This window comes from Neofelis nebulosa, chromosome 10, assembly GCF_028018385.1.
Source record: "Neofelis nebulosa isolate mNeoNeb1 chromosome 10, mNeoNeb1.pri, whole genome shotgun sequence".
NCBI classification, from domain to species: Eukaryota; Metazoa; Chordata; class Mammalia; order Carnivora; family Felidae; genus Neofelis; species Neofelis nebulosa.
In genome coordinates, this window is record NC_080791.1 from 70,674,135 (window position 1) to 70,698,818 (window position 24,684).

At 38.2% G+C, this 24,684-nt stretch overlaps 1 protein-coding gene across 1 annotated transcript in view; it reads right to left on the minus strand.

Annotated features, from left to right (window-relative positions):
- Nucleotides 1-3,755: 3,755 nt before the first annotated feature.
- Nucleotides 3,756-24,684, minus strand: part of COPB1 (COPI coat complex subunit beta 1) — a 36,632-nt gene continuing 15,703 nt past the window's right edge. Inside the window, exons 8-22 of the mRNA XM_058688319.1 lie at nucleotides 23,617-23,736; nucleotides 21,691-21,798; nucleotides 21,455-21,601; nucleotides 19,665-19,810; nucleotides 18,346-18,442; nucleotides 17,115-17,275; nucleotides 15,887-16,007; nucleotides 14,404-14,631; nucleotides 14,067-14,246; nucleotides 10,801-10,945; nucleotides 9,389-9,508; nucleotides 6,798-6,943; nucleotides 6,167-6,256; nucleotides 4,837-4,992; nucleotides 3,756-4,157 (exon numbers count right to left, since the gene is read on the minus strand). Of these exons, the coding sequence (XP_058544302.1) occupies nucleotides 4,098-4,157; nucleotides 4,837-4,992; nucleotides 6,167-6,256; nucleotides 6,798-6,943; nucleotides 9,389-9,508; nucleotides 10,801-10,945; nucleotides 14,067-14,246; nucleotides 14,404-14,631; nucleotides 15,887-16,007; nucleotides 17,115-17,275; nucleotides 18,346-18,442; nucleotides 19,665-19,810; nucleotides 21,455-21,601; nucleotides 21,691-21,798; nucleotides 23,617-23,736 (2,025 nt within the window). The 3' untranslated portion in view covers nucleotides 3,756-4,097. The remainder of the gene's footprint in view (nucleotides 4,158-4,836; nucleotides 4,993-6,166; nucleotides 6,257-6,797; nucleotides 6,944-9,388; nucleotides 9,509-10,800; nucleotides 10,946-14,066; nucleotides 14,247-14,403; nucleotides 14,632-15,886; nucleotides 16,008-17,114; nucleotides 17,276-18,345; nucleotides 18,443-19,664; nucleotides 19,811-21,454; nucleotides 21,602-21,690; nucleotides 21,799-23,616; nucleotides 23,737-24,684) is intronic.

Sequence of the window (24,684 nt, forward strand, 5' to 3'; positions counted from 1 at the left end):
TGCATGAAACTGACCCCTTTCCTGCTTTCCTAGTATCTTCCCCACTGGTAGCCACTTACTTTGCTTTGGGATCTCAGTGCTCTGGAATCTCAAATGCCTTGTAATCCTCTGGTTCTTTCTGATTAAAAAAGCAAGTGGCTGGGGCGCCTGGGTGGCGCAGTCGGTTAAGCGTCCGACTTCAACCAGGTCACGATCTTGCGGTCCGTGAGTTCGAGCCCCGCGTCAGGCTCTGGGTTGATGGCTCGGAGCCTGGAGCCTGTTTCCGATTCTGTGTCTCCCTCTCTCTCTGCCCCTCCCCCGTTCATGCTCTGTCTCTCTCTGTCCCAAAAATAAATAAAAAACGTTGAAAAAAAAAATTTTTTTTAAAAATAAAAAAAAAAAATAAATAAAAAAAAATAAATAAAAAAAAAAAAAAAAAAAAAAAGCAAGTGGCTTCAAAGTTTATGACATCATACAAGGTATCAATCTCCTTTATACTCCAAACAAATCATTCTGTTCTCTCTCAAGTGCTGAAACAGGAGATGCCGCTCTCTTTCACACACCTTATCTATGGACACATCCTGAATGTAGCCTGTAGCCTAGCTGGAAGACAAAGTATGACAGTTCAGTGTTCAGACTTGGCTAAAAGATCAGACTACCTCAATCATCCCCAAGGAATGCAAGGGCCAACAGGGCAGCACAGCCAGACTCTAGGGAACTCAGCACAGAGAGCCATTTGGAGTCACACTGAGAAGTGAAGGTGCCCAAGCCCGGGTGTAAAGTAAGGAAAGGGGAGGAGTGTGTAAGGCTTGGAGGAGACATGGGAACAGCACAGCTTTTTGAAACTCCTGGAGCTGACTTCGTCACAGTGCAGCCCCAGGAGCTGGCTGCCGCCAACAGAATTCGTAACAAACATAAAATAAGACTTGAAGCTAAATGTGAATGATAAAAAGATCTATTTTGGATGATCACTTTTCATTGTTTTTCAGAATAATTAAGAATAGTATGTTTAGGGGCGCCTGGGTGGCTCAGTCGGTTGAGCGTCCGACTTCGGCTCAGGTCATGATCTCGCGGTCCGTGAGTTCGAGCCCCGTGTCGGGCTCTGTGCCGACAGCTCAGAGCCTGAAGCCTGCTTTGGATTCTGTGTCTCCCTCTCTCTCTGACCCTCCCCCGTTTATGCTCTGTCTCTGTCTCAAAAATAAATAAAAAAACATTTATAAGAATAGTATGTTTATTGCAGAAGAATGAACCTGGACCACTTACACCATACACAAAAATAAACTCAAAATGGATTAAAGACCTAAATGTAAGATAGGAAGCCATCAAAATCCTCGAGGAGAAAGCAGGCAAAAACCTCTTTGGTCTTGGCCACAGCAACTTCTTACTCAACACGTCTCCGGAAGCAAGGGAAACAAAAAGCAAAAATGAACTATTGGGACCTCATCAAAATAAAAGCTTCTGCACAGCAAATGAAACAATCAGCAAAACTAAAAGGCAACCAAAAGAATGGGAGAAGATATTTGCAAACTACATATCAGATAAAGGGTTAATATCCAAAATCTATAAGGAACTTATCAAACTCAACACCCAAAAAACAATAATCCAGTGAAGAAATGGGCAAAAGACATGGACAGACACTTCTCCAAAGAAGATATCCAGATGGCCAACTGACACATGAAAAAATGCTCCACATCACTCATCATCAGGGAAATACAAATCAAAACCACAATGAGATACCACCTCATACTTGTCAGAATGGCTAACATTAACAACTCCGGCAATGACAGATGTTGGTGAGGATGCGGAGAAAGAGAATCTTTTTTGCACTGCTGGTCGGAATGCAAACTGGTGCAGCCACTCTGGTAAACAGTATGGAGGTTCTTCAAAAAATTAAAAATAGAACTACCCTATGACCCAGCAATTTTACTACTAGGTATTTATCCAAGGGATACAGGTATGCCATTTCGAAGGGACACACACCCCCCCCAATGTTTATAGCAGCACTATGAACAACAGCCAAAGTATGGAAAGAGCCCAAATGTCCATCTATGGATGAATGGATAAAGAAGATGTGGTATACACACACACACACACACACACACACACACACACACACACACACACACACAAATGGAGTATTACTTGGCAATCAAAAAGAATGAAATCTTGCCATTTGCAACTATGTGGATGGAACTGGTATGCTAAGTGAAATTAGAGAAAGACAAATATGATATGACTTTACTCATAGGAAGACTTTAAAAGACAAAAAAGATGAACATAAGGGAAGGGAAACAAAAATAATATAAAAACAGGGAAGGGGACAAAACAGAAGAGATTCATAAATATGGAGAACAAACAGGGTTACTGGAGGGGTTGTGGGAGGGGGGATGGGCTAAATGGGTAAGCGGCACTAAGGAATCTACTCCTGAAATCACTGTTGCACTATATGCTAATTTGGATGTAAATTTAAAAATAAATAAGTAAAATTAAAATAAAAGCAAAAAATAAAAAATAAATAATTAAAAAAAATTTTTTAAGAGAATAGTATGTTCACTAGGGTGCCTTGGCGACTCAGTCTGTTGAGCATCCAACTCTTGATTTTGGCTCAGCTCATGAGCAGAGGGTCATGGGATCGAGCCCCACATCAGGCTCCACATTGAGCATGGAGCCTGCTTAAGATTCTCTGTCTGCCCCTCCCCCTTCTTGTGTGCTCTCTCTCTAAAATAAAAAGAATAGTATGTTTATTTAAGTTGGCGTTCATAATACTTTTTTACACTGAAGATGGATCTATTTTCTCAAGTTATTTGATATTTCCCCCTAGAGCTAAACGCCAGAGAAAAGCCTTTAGAACACAAGGCATTTTTGGAGATACTGGTTGCCGAAACAGTAAATAAGTAAAACTCAATCAAGTAAATCAAGGCCTGTCTCATTTCATGTCACTGAACTTTTCTTTTTAAAGTTTATTTATTTATTTTGACAGAGGCAGAGACAGCACGAGTGGGGTAGGGGGAGAGAGAGAGAGAGAGAGAGAGAGAGAGAGAGAGAGAGAGAGAGAATGAATCCCAAACAGGCTCCGCACTGCCAGGACAGAGCCCAATGCAGGGCTTGAACCCAAGAACTGTGAGATCATGACCTGAGCTGAAATCAAGAGTTGGACACTCACTGACTGAGCCACCCAGGCGCCTCCTCCTATCACTGAATTTGCAAATTCTCTTTTTGAGAGAGACAGAGTGTATGCACACACATGGCAGAGGAGCAGAGGGAGAAGGAGAATCTCAAGCAGGCTGCATGCCCAATGCAGAGCCCAACATAGGGCTGATTTCACAACTGACTGGGAGATCATGACCTGGGTCAAAATCAAGAGCTGGATCCCAACCAACTGAGCCATCCAGGTGCCCCTGTAAATTCTCTTAATAAAGTCTGTACATGCACAACTCAAAAGGTCATTTAAATTTATAATAGAAACCCATTTTAAAAATATAAAATTTAAAAAAAAAATTGAAAAAAGGGGCACTTGGGTGGCTCAGTCAGTTAAATGTCCGACTTTGGCTCAGGTCATGATCTCACAGTTCATGAGTTCAAGCCCTGCATCAAGCTCTCTGCTGTCAGTGCAGAGCCTGCTTCGGATCCTCTGCCTCCCTCTCTCTCTGCCGCTCCCCCCATTCATGCGCATGTGCTCTCCCTCTCTCTCAAAAATAAATAAAACATTTCTAAAATAAACTATATTAAAAAGTATAAAATCAACTGTAACTAAAAGAAATCCATTGCTACATAACTAAAGTTATGTAATTATAGATTTATTTATAAAATAACAAAAGATTTAGGAATAGATCTGTTTATTATACTGTGAAAATGGTCTTGGTACATGTGAGAAATATTATATACTTTAAGGACAGCATTCAGAACTGTTAAGACAAAAGACAAACTATAATTTTAAACTCAATCTTGATTTCAGGGAAGGCTATTAAATTATTGGCTGGAATGCATTCAGCATGAACTCAGATTCTATATAACATAAAGCATGAAAGAGTACAAAAGATGTTGGGAGTCCAGTAAGCCCATACCTAAATATTAACTGTAAAACTGCAAGGACTTTTTTTTTTTTTTTTTTTTTAATCTTATACACTAGTTTTCTTCTGAGACAAGTTGATTTTATCTCCAAGACTTAAGGCCATTCCCTGTAAAGAAGAATGAAAATGTTTATGATTATTAAAACTACATAAAATCAGGTTATTCTATCTTAACCAAGTCCCCATTCAATAAGACATCAAGAATGAGGGGCGCCTGGGTGGCTCAGTCCATTAAGCATCCAACTTTAGCCCAGGTCATGATCTTGCAGTTCATGAATTCGAGCCCCACATCGGGCTCTGTGCTGACAGCTTAGAGCCCGGAGCCTGCTTTGGATCTTCTGTCTCTCTCTCTCTGCCCCTCCCCAGCTCGTACTCTCTCTCAAAAATAAATAAAACATTAAAAAGTAATAATAATGAAAGCAAGGATATACAAAACAGACTCAACTCAACTTTACTTTGTTAAGTACCTTTAGTGCTAGGTTTACAAATAGTCAATAGATTTGTAGCCTGGATTTCAAAAATTATAGAGAACCCATTTCACAAACACCCTACGGGAACCAATCTGTTTTAGGCAAATAATCCAGAATGACAGGCCCAAAAAGTGGGCCATTTTAATGAAGCAGAAGTTTTATTTCTATTCAGAGAATACTATTATTACATACATACATACATCTAATACATAAAACACTAGTATGATAGAGAATACTACATATAGAAATAATGAAGAAATGCATTCTTCCTTTTTATTCAGTTTAGAGATGATCTCAAAAAAACCCCCAATCGTTACCTGACTCTTTGCACGAATTCTTATGTGGCCTGTAACAGGGGCCTCTGGTCCCTGTTGAATTGGCTTTTCAATGCTGACATTTGCAAGTGCATCTTCTCCAAATATGGAACGAGCATAGAGGTTGGCTGCCATAAAGCCACAGTAACCAGAAAGAGCCTGAAAGAAATTTGCGATAAATTCAATACTTCACTAGACAACTACACATAAGCAGGACCCATCAGCATAGGTAAATTATCATTTTTCAACACAGAACTTACCATGTGGTGATGGTTACATGACTACATAAATGTGTCAAAACTCAGAGAACTATATATGTAAAAAGTGTGAAGGTTACTGGGGTGCCTGGGTGGCTCAGTCAGTTGAGCGTCCAACTTCGGCCCAGGTCATGATCTCACAGTTCATATGTTCAAGCCCCACATCAGGCTCTCTACTGGCAGCACAGAGCCTGGAGCCTGCTTCGGATTCTGTGTCTCTGTCTGTCTCTGCCCCTCCCTTGCTCTCTCTCAAAAAATAAATAAACATTAAAAAAAAATTTTTTTTTTAAAAAGTGTGAAGGTTACCGTGTCTGTATTATGCCTTAGGAAAAATGACTTCAATCAAAGACACAACACTTATTCCAGTTTGTATTTTTACATTCCCTGTTTACTTACAGTTTCCTGATTACACCAGACCTTAAGTTCCAAGAAGGAAGAGACCATTTTTGTTTTGTTCATTACTATATATCCAGCAGCTCACAGAGTACTGGGCATATAGTATTTGTTTGTGTATCTGCTAGACTATTTATTAAATAAAGTAATATATGAATTAAAACCTATTTGGCAGAATTTTACTGGTAAAATTAGTATTATAACATTAGCAGAAATTCTACAAAGAAAAAAATTTCCATAGAGCCTCAGTTTAATTTTTCTTTCTAGTCTTTTTTCATACATATACAACTTAGTAGAAAATTCTGTATTCGAACAGATATATTCTGACCCACAATCAGAGCCAAGAGAAAAGAGGGCATGGACATTTTTAAATCCAGTATCACAACCTATTCTGGAAGGAGCCTTTAGCTGAAAGGGAGAAGACTGACAAGGAAAACGAACTTGACTCTCAACTGGGTCACTGCACTGGGGGAACAAGCAGGTTGATGCATTCTGGTAGAAAGGGATAAGCGGACTGACGCATTCTGTGGGATAACTTATCTCTTAGCTAGTCCAGAATGACACTGCTTTTCTCATTCTCTGTTTTCAACAAAACAAAAACACACTAAAGGAAATACAACAAAGCCAGGAATCTGCCATACTACTCTCTTATCAGATTTAAGAAGTTCTCAGTTAAATCTTACCTTCTCTGGAGTGAGGCATTTCATGTTGGTTGACTTTAATATATGCTGTAAATAGTCATTTAAGTCAACTATATTTGTGTTAACTGTCACCTGCACAGAGGGAAGAAAAAGGTCAAGGAGATCAGAATCCTAACCATGAGAAAGTTGTGAATTTCTTATCTTCAGGTTGAGAAAACACTCAGATGTCATATAGAACCTCCTCAGTATTTATTGGGGAGGATGGGCAACAGAAAAAGTAAATGACATCTCTACAAAATCCAATAAACTGTAAGCTGGCATCAGAACTTTCATACATAGATAACTTCATAAAAGATCAACATGCTGCATATAAAATATTTCCAATAAAAATTAAGGCCACTTTGTAAAACCTCTTTTGGACACTGGATTCAATGGTAAATTATTATTTATACATGCAATTATTATTTATACATGTCTTTAATCACCAATTTATAACAGCAACTTACTGACCTACTTGCATGATTTCTGGTGAAGACTAATTTGCAAGAATAGATTATCGAGAGACAGCTTCTCATATCTGACACTTTTTAGGGGGACTAATTTTATCAGACCATCCCTCAACACTAGCCAAATAGGAAGATAAGGAGTTCAAGGAAATCTCCCAAGGACTAACTTTGTTTTCCCATTCGAATTCAGCCCACATCTGACGGAACTCAGCATCAGTGCAAGTTGCAGGCTGGATATAGTCCATGATGTCGATGTGAATATCACTGAGGACTACACAATTTCTGTCACTTGCTGCTCCGGAGACATCATAAACTGCAATACACACACACAAAAAGGTCCTGAATCACCAGAGGCAATCTAAAGGTAAATCTGAATGTTTTACAAATATTAACCAATACTCCCATCAATCCTATGTTGTAATATGATTTTCCATGTTATGGATGAGAAAACAAAAACAAAGAGAAGTCATGTAAGTTGCTCAAGGTCACAGAGTTGATTAAGTGGAAGGGCCAGGATTCAAACTCAGTTGGTAAATACACAGCAGTTGCAGTGTGTTAGGCACCCCAGGTGGATATGTAAGTAGGTAGTATTCATGGAGGCAACTACCCTAAGTAGGTGCTTAACTAATAGTTTTGAATGAATACTGAGGAGCCATGGTGCTTAATGATACAATTATTTGCTTCTACGACTGCTTTTTTCCACAGCAGAGTCGAAATCTGATTGGAGTCTCTTCTCTTGACATTTCTCCACCGTCTTGATATTTCTATCACACTTTCAGAGAAAACTGAGGTTACCAAGAATAAGTTCCTTCAATTTCCAGCCCCCTTTCTACAAACAAGTTTCTCTCTCTCTGAATCCATTCTCACCTCCTTACCCCACGTATCAGGGCATCTGTGATCCCTGCTTTGGTCCAGGGCTTCATTCCACCAATCATTACCTCCCTCACTCATGTGTTTACCTTTGTATTCTCTATGGACTTTCTTCCCTTTGTCTGTAAACATACTCACAGATCTCCCTCCCCCTCTGACTTCTCTTTAGTCTACTACCCTCTCTCATTCTTAACAAAACCAAGTTTCCAACTCAGAAGAGTCTATGCTCACTGTCTATGTCTCCATCTCCTAGTCTTCAACCCACCACCACTGTGCAAGACATACCAAAAGTGTTACTTCACTTCACTGATCGCCAAATCCAAAGGACCCTGCTTTTAGACTTCATGCTACTTGACCTTTTGAAGTTTCAGATTCTTTATGAAGAGTTTTCCTTAACTTCTTCTTGACCACATTTCAGATACCTTTGTAGGATTCTCCTCGGCTGACCCAGCTTTCAGTATTCCTGTTCTCTTAGATTCGGTTTTCAAATCCCTCTTCATGCCCTCTATGGGTGGATTTTTCCATTTCTATGGCTTTCAAACAAATATTTATCTCTAGTTGAGACCTCCTGTTCAGACTCCTATCAAACTGTGCTTTGACATCTTTAGAAACTTTATTACTCAACTTGCTTAATATTTATTTTTTCTCTCAAATTTGTCCTTCCCTCCTGTTTTCCTTGTTTTGGTGACTGCCATAAATATCAACACAAGAAAGGCAATAAAAAAATCTGAGGGTTATTCTAGCCCCTTCCTCCTCAATCAGTCCGTGTCCTGGGCATTCTATCTTCTTAATACTGATAATATTCAGCCCTTCCCTTCATCCCAACCTCTGCTGCACTGGTTCAGAGTCTGTCATCTCTCACCTGTGCTACTAAAATAGTCTGCTAGTTAACCTTCCTGCCTCCTCCAATCAGCCTTCTATTGTGCTGTTTAATCACATAACTCACTTTTAAGTCCCTAGTGGCTCCCCTTTACATTAGGACAAACTGAAATCCTTAGCATGACAAAATATAGCTCCTACTAACCTTCCTAACCTCTGTACCCTCCAGGCCACTTTGAACTCCAAGTATGTCAAACTACTTGCATGTGTTCCAGCTGAATCCTTGCCTATCTGTGGAACACTTAGTAATCTTTCAAAACGCCACTTGAGCATTTAGTTGTTCCACAATGACTTACCTAAGCTTCCCTGCCCACTCCCCCCACCACTTTGAGAAAAGTGACCAAATGTCTGCACAGACTCCCACTTTCCCCAGCACAAGCTTCCTCGTAGCACTTACCATTCTGTATTACACGTATTCTCTGTTTTCTCTGTATTCTCTATTCTACTTGTCTGTTCTCCCTTACCACAAACTACGTGAGGAGAGATCTGTTGTCCTCACCATGGTGGCCCCATCCCTGACACAGGACTTACTTTAAAAAATGCTACTGACTAAACACCTCTGTGTAAGTTAGTCCCTAGGTGGTCTGGGAACCAATGCCTATACAACGTTTTAGACTCAGTTCAAAAGTTATCCTTTGATAACATATCCTCTTCCTCTGTAAAGCCTTCAGTACAGTCAGCATTTTTCCTGTATGATCTCAAAGCGTATAGTATATAAACTAGTACCAATCACATTGTGCTGTGCTTATATATTTACTTATCTATCTCCTCCTTTTGCTTGGCAGTTTCTTGAAGACAATGACCCTCTATGGTTCATTTCCGTACATCCATGAACAGAGTACAGTGCTTACAATAGCAGGTGCCCCATAAATGATGAATGGGTGAATGAATGAATGAATGAATGGAATAGATTCAGGTGCTGTCCTCAAGAAATGGCATACAGCTACTCTTTACAGAAATTCTTTAATAAAAATATTCAAACATCACAGGCTATAAAACAATTCCTTACCTATGTTACCAAAAATTATTCCATTTTCTGTTGATGCTACTTTGACATTAGCTTTAATATTTGCAAAATCATGAGGAGCAAGAGTCAAAGGAGATGGCTTTTCCACAAGTTTCAGATCCCCTGAGAAAACATTGAGATATGGTTAAAAAATTATTAAATCACATATATATTTCTCAAATCATAAATCACACATCTCCCAAAAAATAAAATCTTAAGATGTATGCAACTTAATTGCTTCTAGCAAAATAAGGAACAAGAGAAATGTTAGGATTCAAATATTTTGAGGAAAAAAATAAACCATTTAACATCTTATTCACATCAATATGCATTTTTAAAAACAGGCTTCTCAGAATAATTCTATATTTAATTTGTGTGTGTGTGTGTGTGTGTGTGTGTGTGTCTATTTGGGGCATACCATTTTATCTCAATGACTGAATACAAACTTCTCAAAAATCTTAAGTTTTAAATTATAATATACTCCATTATAAACAAAGATAAAATAATCCACAGAAAGACTTGTAAATGCTTAGAAAGAGTTTTTTTGTTTTTTTTTTTTTTTTCAACGTTTTTTATTTATTTTTGGGACAGAGAGAGACAGAGCATGAACGGGGGAGGGGCAGAGAGAGAGGGAGACACAGAATCGGAAACAGGCTCCAGGCTCCGAGCCATCAGCCCAGAGCCTGACGCGGGGCTCGAACTCACGGACCGCGAGATCGTGACCTGGCTGAAGTCGGACGCTTAACCGACTGCGCCACCCAGGCGCCCCCTTTTTTTTTTTTTAATACAGGCATCAAGCTATATTGAGGAAGAGAGGGCAGAAGTATCTTTTCCTTTGATATCTTAAAGTCCTTTAACTCTTGCTTCAGTCACACAAAATTTCTAAAAGGCACTGTACTCACTATTCCTGTACACAATTTGTATTTTCCAACTTCAAAGCCAGCTGTAGAAGTGGTCAGAGAGAGTAGGATTCATGTGTCTTTATTAAGAAGAAAAAGACATCTCAAGCTGCTAACTGTAACAATAATATATTACTTTGGTAGGTATTAGTTACAGACTCAGAAAATCCCTAGTTCTGTTCTAAGGCAATTAAAAATTTAACTAAGTGAACCATGTGGTAAATCCATAACTTTAATAGGTCTTAATATCTAGAAAAACTGATATTGGTTAGATTACTGAACAAACCCATCTGGATGTACCAAGAGCATAAACCTAAGAAAGGCAGTGTCACAGAGGTTCAAAATATTGGGAGCTGAAGGAGACTAAACATTAAATGTAAAACTAATAAGCCTTGATACAAAATGTCACAAAGACTCAAGAGAATTCTTACACTAAAACTTGTACATTTCCCTTATTAATTTGTCATAAAGACTTGCTATATAATAATATCTTTCCTTTATGGTAAATGTCCTTACCCAGAGTAGCTAACTCTAACGTGCAGTTCTGCAAAGTATCACTGGTTTGGTTCACAACAAGTACATCCAGGACGATATCATACTGGTTGACATGGACATAAGCTTCTGCATATACAGGATCTGAGAAACCTGTCAACTGGGTGACCTATCAAACAAAAATAAAGAGATAATCAAGTTACCAAGACCATTTAACCAAATATATCCCTAGCCAAATGACCAACTCTGTTAGGTAATTAACAGGTGTACTTAGACAAATCATTTTGAAGTAGATATAATAAAACTATTTTATAATGTAGATGTGGGTAACTGAAACGGAGACATTAGAAATAACAGGTGCTAGACTTTACAGCTGGGTAGGAGAAAGATGAGCAAATACATTAAACATGATCTCCATTTAGGAACCGAATAGATTTGGATACATTTTCAGTTAAATCCCTCAGCATCTAAACTTACTAGTTGCTCTCCAAAACTTGGGAACTAAATAAAATCCAGATCATGTGGTAGTTCCTGCTACCTAAGCTCAGGAACTAAATAGATTATATAGCAAGAAATGCTTGTAATTCCACAAAGAGAAATTTTATACAAACAAGTACAACACCCAAGTATAGCATTGGGTGTATAGCATTAAAAACACCCAAGTATAGCATTTTAAACATAATATTGTCACCAAAAACACATGCACCAAAAGAAAAAAAACAGATAAAACTGGATTATGTCAAAATGAAAAACTTTTGTGCATCAGAGGACATTATTAACAGAGTGAAAAGACAACCTATAGAATGGGAGAAAATATTTGCCAATCATACACTTGGTAAGGGACTTATGATCCAGCAATTTCACCTCTGAGTATAATCCAAAAGAAATGAAAGTAGTGCCTCAAAGAGATATTTGTGCACCCATGTTCAAAAAGCATTATTCACCAACAGTCAAAAGGTGGAAGTAACCCAAGTGTCTATCAACAGATAAATGGATAAACAATTATTCACAATGGAATATTACTCAGCCTTTAAAAAGAATTCTGACACATACTACACCATGAATGAACCTTGAAGAGGTTAAGTGAAATAAGCCAGTCACAAAAGGGCAAATTCTGTATGATTCTGCTAATATAAGGTGCCTGGAACAATCATTCATAGTGATAGAAAGCAGACTGGTGGTTGTCAGAGACTGAGGGGAGGCGGGTATGGGAAGTTATTGTTCAATGGGCACAGAGTCTCAGCTTTGCAAGATGAAAAAAGTTCTGGGGATGGATGGATGCTGGTGACAGTTGCACAATAATGTGAATATACTCAGTGCCACCGAACTGTAAGAGGCTTGGGGTGCCTGGGTGGCTCAATCAGTTAAGTGTCCGACTCTTGATTGCAGCTCAGTCATGATCTCAAGGTGGGTGTGAGCCCTGCGCTGGGCTCTGTACTGACAGGGAGGAGCCTGCTTGGGATTCTCTCTCCCTCACTCTCTGCCTCTCCCCTGTTTGTGCACATACGTTCTCTCTCTCAAAATAAATATTAAAAAAAAAAAAAAAGAATACTTAAGAGGATAAATTTGATTTTATGGAAATTATATCACAATTTAAAAAAATTAATTAAAAACAATTAAAAACTCTAATATTGTTGATGTCAATTCCCAATTATAAGGGAGAGAAAGTGTTTCAGTAGTTCCAATTCTGCTACTAACCATATCTAGGACCAATCAATTTGAGATTGTTTACTCTCACCTAATAGATGAAAGGAGTGAACTAGATCATTGATTTGTGAATTTATGTATTAAGAATAGTTGTCCTAATAAAATCCTATATGGTACTCAAAATACTAAGAATATAAAAAAGTGGGGTCACACTGCTTAAAATAACAGGGGACAAAGGGTGCCTGGTGGCTCAGTTGGTTAAGCATCTGACTTTGGCTCAGGTCATGATCTCACGGTTTGTGAGTTCGAGCCCCACATTGGGTTCTGTGCTATCAGTGCAGAACCTGCTTCAGATCCTCTGTCTCCCTCTCTGTCCCTCCCCAGCTTGTGCTCACTCTCTCTCAAAAATAAACAAGCATTACAAAAATATAATGTAACAGGGGACAGAAGAAACTGAGGGCAGGGTGTCAGAGTAGAGGCCAGAGCCCTGTCCTTTAAAAGTTTTAGTTAATCTTTTAGGATCTCCCAGCTTATGTGTTAGTCTATGATTCCACAAACAACTGGAACAAGTTATAAAACCATCTATTGGACTTACAGTACTACTGTATAGTAAAATACTTTATTGGAATCTGAGGTTTTAAGCATTTTATTTTTTTTAAAGTTTGTTTATTTTTGAGAGAGGGTACACATGCATGCGCGCAAGCAGAAGATGGGCAGAAAGAGGAGACAGAGGAGCTGAAGTGGGCTCTGTTCTGACAGCAGACAGCCCATTGTCTGTCTCACACACAAACCGTGAGATCATGACCTGAGCTGAAGTCGGATGCTTAATTGACTGAGCCACCCAGGCGTCCCAGTATCTTGAGTTTAATTCATGTTTCGTGAACCTACTGATCACAGTGACTTGACAAAAACTGATGCTGCGTAACAAGTTATTTTTCTTTTAAAAAACAGCGAGACCATGGGGCGCCTGGGTGGCTAAGTCAGTTGGGCATCCGACTTCGTCTCAGGTCATGATTTCACAGTTCGTGAGTTCGAGCTCCGCGTCGGGCTCTGTGCTGACAGCTTGGAGCCTGGAGCCTGCTTCGGATTCTGTGTCTCTCTCTCTGTGCCCCTGCCCTGCTCACTCTCTGTCTCTGTCTCTCAAAAAGTGAATAAATGTTTAAAAAAAAACAGTGAGACTAGGGGTACCTACCTGGATGGCTCAGTCGTTTAAGTGTCCGACTCTTGATCATGCTCAGGGCATGATCTCATGGTCTTGAGATCAAGCCCTGCATTGGGCTCTGCACTGGCAGTGCAGAGCCTGCTTAAGATTCTCTCTTCCCTCTGCATCCTCCCCACCCCCCCAACAAATAAACAAACAAACTCCTGTTTAAAAAAATTTTTTTTTACATTTATTTTTGAGAGACAGAGAGACAGAGCACAAGTGGGGGAGGGGCAGAGAGAGAAGGAGACAGAATCTGAAGCAGGCTCCAGGCTCTGAGCTGTCAGCACAGAGCCCGACGTAGGGCTTGAACTCACAAACTGTGAGATCACGACCTGAGCCAAAGCAGACGCTTAACTGACTGAGCCACACAGGTGCCCAATTACTACTTTCTTAAGTGGCTAATTTAAATAACTTACCAATGTATTTGACATTTTGTTACCTTGTTAAGTTTAGATGCGAGGGGATCTGCTGCCTCTTTCCTCTGTGTGTTGCCCATTGCTGCCAGCAAGCTCAGCTGAAACTGATCTTCCTTGCAGTTCATTTCATTCTTAGCAGTTAGTTGCATAAAGGAAATGGGGTCATCAGGCTGTACTGTCACATTTCTCTTTTCAGATTCTTTCTGTGTTGAGGAAACAGTACACACATCTCTCTTTAATACAGAAAGGAAGACAGCTTTCTGTAGGCCTATAGGGACAGCCTTCACATATGAGAACAGAAAAATCAACAAAATAAAAAAACCACAAAGTGCTTTTATGACTTAATCATATACACCTTACCTTCTGAGATAATTTCTCTTCTTCTAGTTTAGCAGATAACATGTGAGAGAGGGACTGTCTGCATTCCTTATTGAAAATGTCATTCATTAAAGGTGAACATTCAGACAAGACCTTGAGGCACAGGGAAATTCGATCTACATCATCATCTGTAATTGGCTTCTTAGGAAGAGACGATTTTCCCAAATGAAGGATAGTGGCCATAAGCAACATAGCCTCAGCAACAAAAGACTAGAAAAGTAGAGAAATGGATTACTATTGTCACAGTTCTCCAATTCAATGTCACTTTATTATAACTCATATTCCAAGGAATAAACCTAATTTTCGCTTCACTCAAATAAGATTTCAAATGCTTTAGATTTTATCGCCATATATTTGATACACCCTTTTCCTTCCTATCTTTTTAACTGCCACCCTCTAATACCTTCATTAACCTTCAACTGAAATAGCAATGGCTTTTTAACTGTTTTCCCTTACCTAACCCCTTCACATGCCAGTGCTATCTTTTTTTTAAATTTCCAACTACAGAAAAGTTAAAAGAATGATACATTTTACCAGTTGCTGACATTATGCCACATATGCTTTCTTATTCTACCTGTATGTGTACACTTCCTTTTTTGACTAACCATATGAAAACAAGGTACTCCACCCCATAAGTACTTCAGCATACACATCTTAAGAATCAAGGCAGTTTCCTATACAACCACAATATCGTTATCTCACCTGAGAAATAGAGCAATCTAAAAATATATATACTATACACTTATATTCAAATAAATTTTCCTAATGTCACAAAATGTTTTTATTGTTTTTTTGATCCAGGATCAGCTTCATCAATCTTACTTGGCTGTTATTCTCTTTAGTCCTTTCTAATCTAGACCAGTACCCCCTGGCTTTCTGTACTGTTTTCCAGAAATGAAAATCCATTTAAGAGACACTTCTGGGATAAAATAGACAGTGACTGACTAGATGAAAATACTGGAGAGAGAGGTCTTTCCTTCACTGGGCCTTGACTGATCCTAGCAAACAAACGGACTGGCTTCATAAACCCTTACATCTCTTCCACAAGGTACAATTATCGTATTACTTTGTCAATTTTACAATAACGTTATATATGTATTATATATATATATGTCCGTTTCCCCATTACCATAAGCTCTTTAATAGTTTTAAATATTTATTTTGAGAGAGTGTGCATGCACGCACACACAAGTGAGAGATGGGCAGAGAGAGAGGGGGAGAGAAAATCCCAAGCAGGCTCTCCGCGGTCAGCATGGAGCCCGACACAGGGCTTGATCTCACCACCATGAGATCATGACCTGAGCTGAAATCAAGAGTCAGATACTTAACCAAATGGGCTACCCAGGCATCCCCATAAGCCCTTTAATGACAACAACTTCAGCATTTCCTTTTAGGTCCTTCACTGTTCAGTGCATATAGTAGACACTCAATATTTGCTAGGTAAATGCAGGATAAATAAACTTACATTTTGCTTTTTCTTCTCCTGAACCAAAGCTACATAGCGCAAGGCAATCTTGGTCAGAGTTGTGGCAAGGGAGGCAGCAACAAAGAAATCTCCATCCAGAAGGAATCCTCTTAGGGGAGGTCTGCAAAGCAACCACAAAAAGTGAAACCCAACCACCATTTCTTTTTTTTTTTTTAATTTTTTTTTTTTTTTAACGTTTTATTTATTTTTGAGACAGAGAGAGACAGAGCATGAACGGGGGAGGGGCAGAGAGAGAGGGAGACACAGAATCGGAAGCAGGCTCCAGGCTCTGAGCCATCAGCCCAGAGCCCGACGCGGGGCTCGAACTCACGGACCGCGAGATCGTGACCTGAGCTGAAGTCGGACACTTAAACGACTGAGCCACCCAGGCGCCCCCCCAACCACCATTTCTTAAGCAGCATACAGTTTTTGCAGAAATGATTCCAATAAGCCTATTTAACAATATCATTGCCACCCTTCAGTGAAAAGGATTCTCAGTTTCCTCCTTAGCTTTTAGAATGGAAAAAGGAAAATATACATGGTTTTACAGCTTATCCTCAAAAGATGCTAGAGCCACTGAATATGGAAAAAGAAAATGATTACCAGTGTATGTACTGGAGCCAATGAGCTACATTCAAATTCCAGCTTAACTATTTATTGTGTCCCTATGGGTAAGTTACAAACTTTTCTAACAGAAGAGGAATTTGAGGTATCTTCTGTAAAACGGGGATAATCATATACTGCATTTCAACAAGTTGTTGTTAATAGACAAACTACTTAGCACAGTGCCTAGCATATAGTAAACAACTGTTAAAATTTTAGGCATCATTTTTTTCTTCGTTATAAATTGGGAGTGCAAAATAAGGCAGAAACATCAAATTGTTATTCCATCAATTAGAAGTGGAAAATCTTCAAAATATGTTTCCCAAGTACTAATACAGACAATGAAACTCACAAAGTTACCTCTACTTTGCATTTTCTATGTGACTAAATTAATTTTAAACAGAACAGTTATTTCAATGAAAATAGTTTTAAGAAGCAGAGATTCAAGCCATTAACACAATTCCTGGGAGAAAGAAATTAAATGTCCTCCTTTCAAGTATCTTAAATGGCTAAGATTTCCATTTTGGTCAAAAAAAGCAAACTAATCAGAGAAAAACCATTTGTCCTATCACAGGAGTGATAACTTAAACAGTACAGATGGTAAGGTACAGGTGCTGCGAATTACCTTTCATCCTCTTTCTTGGTGGGTCGGGAACTACTAAGGGCGCTCTGAGTTGCATAGGTGCCCATCTCAGTTACCAACTTCTGAACTGGCCCCACAGTCATTTCCTCTTCAGGTTTTAACTCACCAGCTTCTTTCTTTATTTCTGACTCTACGATTGGGATCTAAAAATCAATTGGAATATCAATTTAGTAATAATATCAACCGCAAGCAAATTGCATTTAAATATTCAATCATTTCTATGGAGGAGGCAATTCCCCCGAGGGGATTTTTGCAACTCTGCATTCAATTTTCTTTCCTTCCCTGGGCAATGTAGTGAGGAGAACAGGGCTTTGGAGTGAATGCCACTTACTTGTTGAATGGTTCTGGGCAAGTTAATTAAACTACTTTGAGTCTCAGTTTCTCTCTTAAATGGAAATCTTAATTCTATTCATACAAGTTACTTTATAGGAAAATGCTTAGGACAGTGACTAAGACAGAGTAGATACTCACTAAGCCTTACTCCTCTTCTCTATCCCTTCCCCTGCAATCCTAGCCCTAACAGCACCTATGCTAAAATGAAATAAACCTGACTTATATGTATATAGTAACTTCATCAACTACCTTTTTTAAAAAACCAAATGGCTACTATGTATTTATTCCTCAATACCAATCCAATCATCTAACTTAAGAGCTCTTCAATCATTAACTGTCAATTCCCTGACTTCATAAGTGAAAAACCTAAAGTCCAGTCATGTTAAGAAACTTAGATCCAAGGTCCGAGTTAATTACCAGCAGAAGCGAAACTGTAACCAAGGTCTCCTGACAAGCACTGTTCTTCCTATTCTACCATATGGTGGGATGAGGAAACACTGCCAGTTTTAGTACAGAAATATTCTAATGTCAGCCTAGTTCTTATAATATTTAGATTCTCCTTTCAAAACATAAAGGCTAGCACAGAGTTTTACAAGTCTTTTTTTTAAACATAGAACCTCTTGTTCAAATAAAACCTTACCCTAAACAGTAAATAATACAGACAATGCTGTATGCAGCTCAATGCAAGGGAGAGGGATGCCCCTAATTTCCCACAGCCTCTAAGCCTTAATGATAGAGGTAATTAAGACATATTTTTCAATGTTCTTTAACCCTGACGCTACTAACTAAAAACATGAAAGAAAGCAAACCACCACACAAAAGTCAGATTTACTGAAGTAAATACCACCATTTAAGTAGTTTTTTCTAAAGTAAGACATACCTCCCCCAGGGACCTGCGGACTTCAGTCATCACACTCTGAATGTCTTCCTTGGTACTACAGTATTCTCCCAGGATCCATAATGCTCCTCGGTAAATCCTAAGGGAAGAACACAGTTCTTGAAGCAGAGATTGTTCTCTGTGAATTTAAGCTCAAGGAAAACAACAAGATTCTGCAGTTCCAAGGGTATATGGATGAAATTTTAAGAAAGAATGTAATAAAGGCACTAAGTTTCTTTGATTCTCTCCAGAAATCACAAGGATTAAAAAGAAAATAAGTGTTCTTACCCATTATTATCACAAATATTCTAAAACTGGTAAACTCATTAGTAAAAATAAAACACCAAAATGTTTCCCAGAAAGGTGTTATCCTCCATTTAGGACAGAGTTAAGGTAAATTTTATTTTAATCACTTACTACTATAAAAACTGTATTACTTTGATGTAAAAAGTAATTCACTTTTTATTACAGCCACTGAAAAGAATAGACAAGATGCTGAACAGAACTATTAGGAAGGAGTGCGAAGGATTGGTAATACAAAAAACCCAAAAACAGAAGGAAAGCAACAATTCTCTAATTAAAAATGTTAAACTGAATAGAATCTTCAGTCACCTTTTCCCTAAGATTTTCATTAAATTTATTCAAAAAAATTTTAGAAACTAAAGCTCTAAGAGATGATGGCCACTGAAGGCAAAACTTAGGTATACTTTTTTCTCACAAAGGAAGCAAATCTTTCTCACTTCCACAAATATCAATTCATTGTCATATCATAAAAACAATTTTGCAAAACAAAAAAACAAAACAAACAAAAACAATTTTCCAATGGTCCTTTCTTTTCTATCCAGGCAGATATAATGGAAGTGTATTACACTCCACCTATCAGATGCTTTCAATGAAGCAAAGTTTGGATGCAATAGTCCTTTCTCATTAGCAAAAGCTATTTTAAGGGAAATGCATGACGTCAGATTTGGGCTGCATTTTCAATCCCTCATTTTAGTAAATGCTAATGGGGGATATAAATACTGATACCCAAAAAGTGATACCCTTTAAAAATATGTTCCTTCGCTACTTTAGGATACACCATGTTTTAGAGGAAATACAGATAGAGAAACCTAGGTCAATCATACCTACAAAAACAAATTCTGCCCATAGGTTGCTGATTTACAGAGAGTAAGGTAAGGTGATGTTTACTATGACACTTATGTTGGTTTTAGTGTTTTGATTCATTTCTTCTCTCTTGTATTTTCTACCAAATGACCCTTTAAAGATAGAAACGGTAAAATGCTTGCTTGACCTTACATTTAAACAGATGTTAAACCTACTTGACAGATTTAATAGCATGAAAGACTTCAAGCATCTTCTCAACAATAAGCATTCTCAGGTTATCAAAGCGCTGAATAGCTTCACGGACAAACTCCAAGACATCAGCGGCTGCTGCTTCATTATTGTCACTGAGAAATTCCATTAACTGAAAGGAAAAAAAAGAAAAATACGTAAGTTATACAATTTTCAGAAAGAAAATTATCTAAGTTTTAAGAAGTAAACAAATTCACAAGAAATATAATTAATGATTTTCAAAGATGTAACAAAATGTTGAGAGACAAGTACTGTTATATAAACAAACTCACAATGTCTTTTCTGGTTTTTGTGCCTCCAAGTTTACTACAAAAAAACTCACTATAAAACAAAAGCTGGAAATACACAACTCAAAATAAATTAATTGGATACACCTCAGTTGTAACTAAAAGCAAAATCATTTCAGAGGAAATCTGAAGTTCAAAGATAAAATTTCAAATTATAATAACATACTTCATTTATCTGACAGTGACAGAAGCCAAAGATTCTAGGTATATATATTTTTCCTATAACTAAATCCTTCAACTTTTTTTTTTGTTTGTTTGTTTGAGAGAGTGAGCAGGGGAGGGGCAGAGAGGGAGAGAGAGAATCCCAAGCACATTTCGCACTGTCAGTGCGGAGCTCAATGCGGGGCTAAAACCCACGAACCAGGAGATCGTGACCTGAGCTGAAATGAAGAGCTGGCCACTTAACTGACTGAGCCACCCAGATGCCCCTAAAGCCTTCAACTTAAAAAAAAAATTTTTTTTAACGTTTTACTTATTTTTGAGAGACAGAGAGGTGGAGTGTGAGCAGGGGAGGGGCTGAGAGAGAGGGAGACACAGAATTTGAAACAGGCTCCAGGCTCTGAGCTGTCAGCACAGAGCCCGACGTGGGGCTCGAACTCAAGAACCGTGAGATCATGCCCTGAGCCGAAGTCAGACACTTAACTGACTGAACCACCCAGGTGCCCCTAAATCCTTCAACTTGTAAACAGATAAAACTATTTGAGATAAATACTTATTTGCCCTACTGAATCACATATACACAACATAATTTTGCCACAGGTAATTGTAACAAACATCAATTATAATAATACATGGAAGTACTCATCACTGTGTTTTTCTGTATTTACGTAAAACAAAAAAATGTTTGTTTGTTTGTTTGTTTATTTATTTTTGAGAGAAAGAGAGAGAGAATCCCAAGTAGGCTCCACGCTGTCAGTGCAGAGCTCAACAGGGGGCTTGAACTCATGAATTGTTGAGATCATGGCCTGAACTGAAATCAAGAGTCAGCCGCTTAACCGACTGAGCCACCCAGGCACCCCTGTTGTTTAGTTGTTTTTTTTTTTAATTAAAAAAAAAAAAATTTTTTTTTTAATGTTTATTTACTTTTGAGAGAGAGAGAGAGACAGAGTGCGAGTGGAGAAGGGGCAGAGAGAGGAGATGCAGAATCTGAAGCAGGCTCCAGGCCCTGAGCTATTAGCACAGAGCCCAACGCAGGGCTCGAAACCACAGACTGTGAGATCATGACCTGAGCCAAAGTCGGACGCTTAACCGACTAAGCCACCCAGGCGCCCTGTTTACGTTTTTGATGTAGATGTAAGAGAAAGAAGTCAGAGTCCTTAACCTTCCAAGCTTAACAGTGAACATCAAGATCCCTCCCGTCTGACCACAAGATTTAGTGAATCTACTAGACAGTTCCAGAGTCTAAGTGCTACATAACTCTTTTCATTCTTTTAGAGAATTTCAAAATTAAAGTCACTGGAATTACATACCACAGGAATAACATTTGCAGCCATATCTGGAAATCGGACAGAACAGGAATGCAATGTTCTCACAAGGAGTTGTCTGTATTTGTCAGTATCTTCATGCTCAGACACATTATTTGTTTTAATCACTTCCTTCTTCAGAACAATAACCAGCTAGAGAACCAAATAAAAGTTAACTGGGAATTATACCATGTTTGGCCTGACAGCTTACAACAGTGCTTTCTTTCAGAGTTTTGTTTTACCTCTTCAACATTCCTAGAAGAAACAAGATCCAGTGCTAATTGCAGAGTTTTCTTGCGTACTTCTAAGTCTGGTGTGCTCAATACTCTCAGGATGTCCATAACTAGATCCTGAGAAAGAACAAAAACTCCAGAATTAACACAAATATTAACAGCAAAAAATCTTAACCACACAATAGGGTATCTATCACCACCTTAATTCTTTAATCAATAATACAATCACTAGTGGTAGAAGAACCAGATATCTGGGGTATCCTGATGTAATGCAATATGAAGTATATAATATCACATAGGATGCAAACTACAAACACTTACTCTTTATCAAGCTTTAGATCAAACATATAGTTAACAGGAAATATAGGAATCAGAGAAACAAACTGAATGACACCACTGGAAAGTCATTAAATAAACCCACAAGGAAGAGCATCTTACAGGACAATTGGTCTGGTCTCTTCAACAAGCCCACGTCATGAAAAAAAAAATACTGCTCCAACTGAGACATAAGGACATAATCAGGTAAGCCATATGGTCAAGAATTGGACAAGCTAAACAAAAGTACATTTCAGGGACATCTGGGAAAATCTGACTTTGGAGTTGGCATTGGATAATATTAAGAAACTATCAATAATTTCATTAAATGTGATAACATTATTTTTGCTCTGCAGGAAGATGTTATGTTTTAAAGGAATATACTTTAAAATATAGCAAAACTAGGGATACCCGGGGGGGCTCAGTCGGTTTAGGCGTCTGACTCTTGATTTCTGCTCACATCTTGATCTCACGATTCAGGAGACTGAGCCTGGCATCGGTCTCCACGCTGTCAGGGGCTCTGCCCCTCCTTCCTATTCGCTCATGCGTGTGCTCTCTCTCAAAACAAATAAATTTAAAAACATGTTTAAAATATAGCAAAACTAATTTACACATGATTTTACTTCTTTAAAATTTTATTTAAAAAAATTTCACTGATAAAAAAGTTCTAAAACTCTATTCCTGTGTAACTTTCACTTACATTCACCAGTTGTTAATTCTGTTGCATATGCTTTATCAAACTCTACCCCTAAACATTGTAGTGTACACTTCCAAAGAAGGACAAGCTCTTACATAACCACAGTACAATGATCAAATTCAGAGAACTTAACACTGGGAACAATGATATTAACTAATACACAGTCTATAATGCACATTTCTCCAACTGTCCCAAAAATGTCCTGTAAATTTTTTGTTGTTGCTCTGATCCGGGATAGCATTGGAGTCAGCTGTCATGCGGCTTTACTTTTATAACAATCATTATTCTCACAGATTAAACAGGTATGTTGATAATTCCATGGAATTCAGTTATCTTTTTTAAGTTTATTTATTTATTTTGACAGAGAGAGAGCACATGCACGCACACACAGGGGAAGGGCAGAGAGAGAATCCCAAGCAGGCTTCACAGTTTCAGTGCAGAGCCCAAAGCAGGGCTCAAACCCACGAGTTGTGAGATCATGACCTGAGCCAAAATCAAGAGTCAGATGCTCAACCAACTGAGCCACCCATGTGCCCCCAATTCAATTACCTTTTATTTTCAATCAATTGGAATAATTATTTTTCACAAACTGTCAATTATATCCAAATTAAAATGCGTGTATTTCTATTACTAAGAATATCCAATGCAGTACAAATAGGATATAAGGTAACAATTCATTTTAGAAAAAAAATTTTTATGGCAAAGACAATACCCCAAAAGACTACGGTGATTCAAAAGTTACATCTTAGTTGACCAAAATTTAAATTGCCCAGTCTCCAGAATTTATGTTACTACACTTGATCTTAGCCAAAAGGCCAAGGAGCGATTCAAGAATTTATGTTAACCAAGACAGCAAGGCTTAAGTATTATCTCAACTTGAAAAAGATTTTATCTAGGATTTTTCTCTTCCAGATAATGTTTACCTGTAGTACTCGTTCATGAGCAGGATGCTCTTTTAATTCTATCAATCGATCCAGAACTATGAGCTTTACATTGTTGTCACTTTCCTTAATAATTAAATCAATGTAGCACTGAGCAGCAGCCTATATAAAAAAAGAAACATGTTTTAAGCACACACCCATCTTAAACACAGAATTTGAAGATAAGGAAAAAAAGCCCCTAAGAAGCCAAAATATATTCACTACTACTGTACTAAAACTTTATGTATTTTCCCCAAAGGAATATGTCCCTCTATTTCCTAAATTCTAACAAATTTCATTATTTTCAAGTTTAAAAAAGTTAAGAAGCATCACAAATTAAAATAATGAAAAGGGGCTGCTATAGGTAGAAATACCAACAGTCAAAAATTGAGAGTCGAAACTAAGGAAAAGGTAGAAAAAAGCAGACAGAGTATTCCCTAAAATATAGCTATTGAGTATCTTTTAGTTTAGGTGCAAAGTCTAACACACCTGCATTACAGTACAGAAAAATTAAGACCATAAAAATGACCCTGACTCATTAAAAGCAGAAGACAAAGGAACAACCTGAAAGAGCTCCCAATGACCAAAGCTGGAGTAACATGACCAATAAAATTAAATAATAATGACTACAATATACAGAATGAAATAGCCATACTAATATGAAGAGAGAAAGAAAGGGGGAGGGAGGAAAAAGTACAGCTCCTCCTTGCAGAACTCCAATTATTAAATGTAGAATGAGGAAAATAGAAAACCACCATTAAAATATCACATTAACAACTGCTATACGGGGAGCCTGGGTGGCTCAGTCGGTTAAGCATCCAACTACTTATTTCGGCCCAGGTCATGATCTCATGGTTTGTGGGTTGAAGTCCCACATCAGACTCTGTGCTGGCAGTGCAGAGCCTGCTTAGGATTCTCTCCCTCTCTCTCTGACCCTCCTCCATGCGCTCTCTCTCAAAATAAATAAACATTAAAAAAAAAAATTGCTGTACAAAAATGCTAAAATTATTTGGTTTAAGTCTGAGCAGAAATAGGATATTTCAAAGTATCTTCCCATGTTATTTATGGATT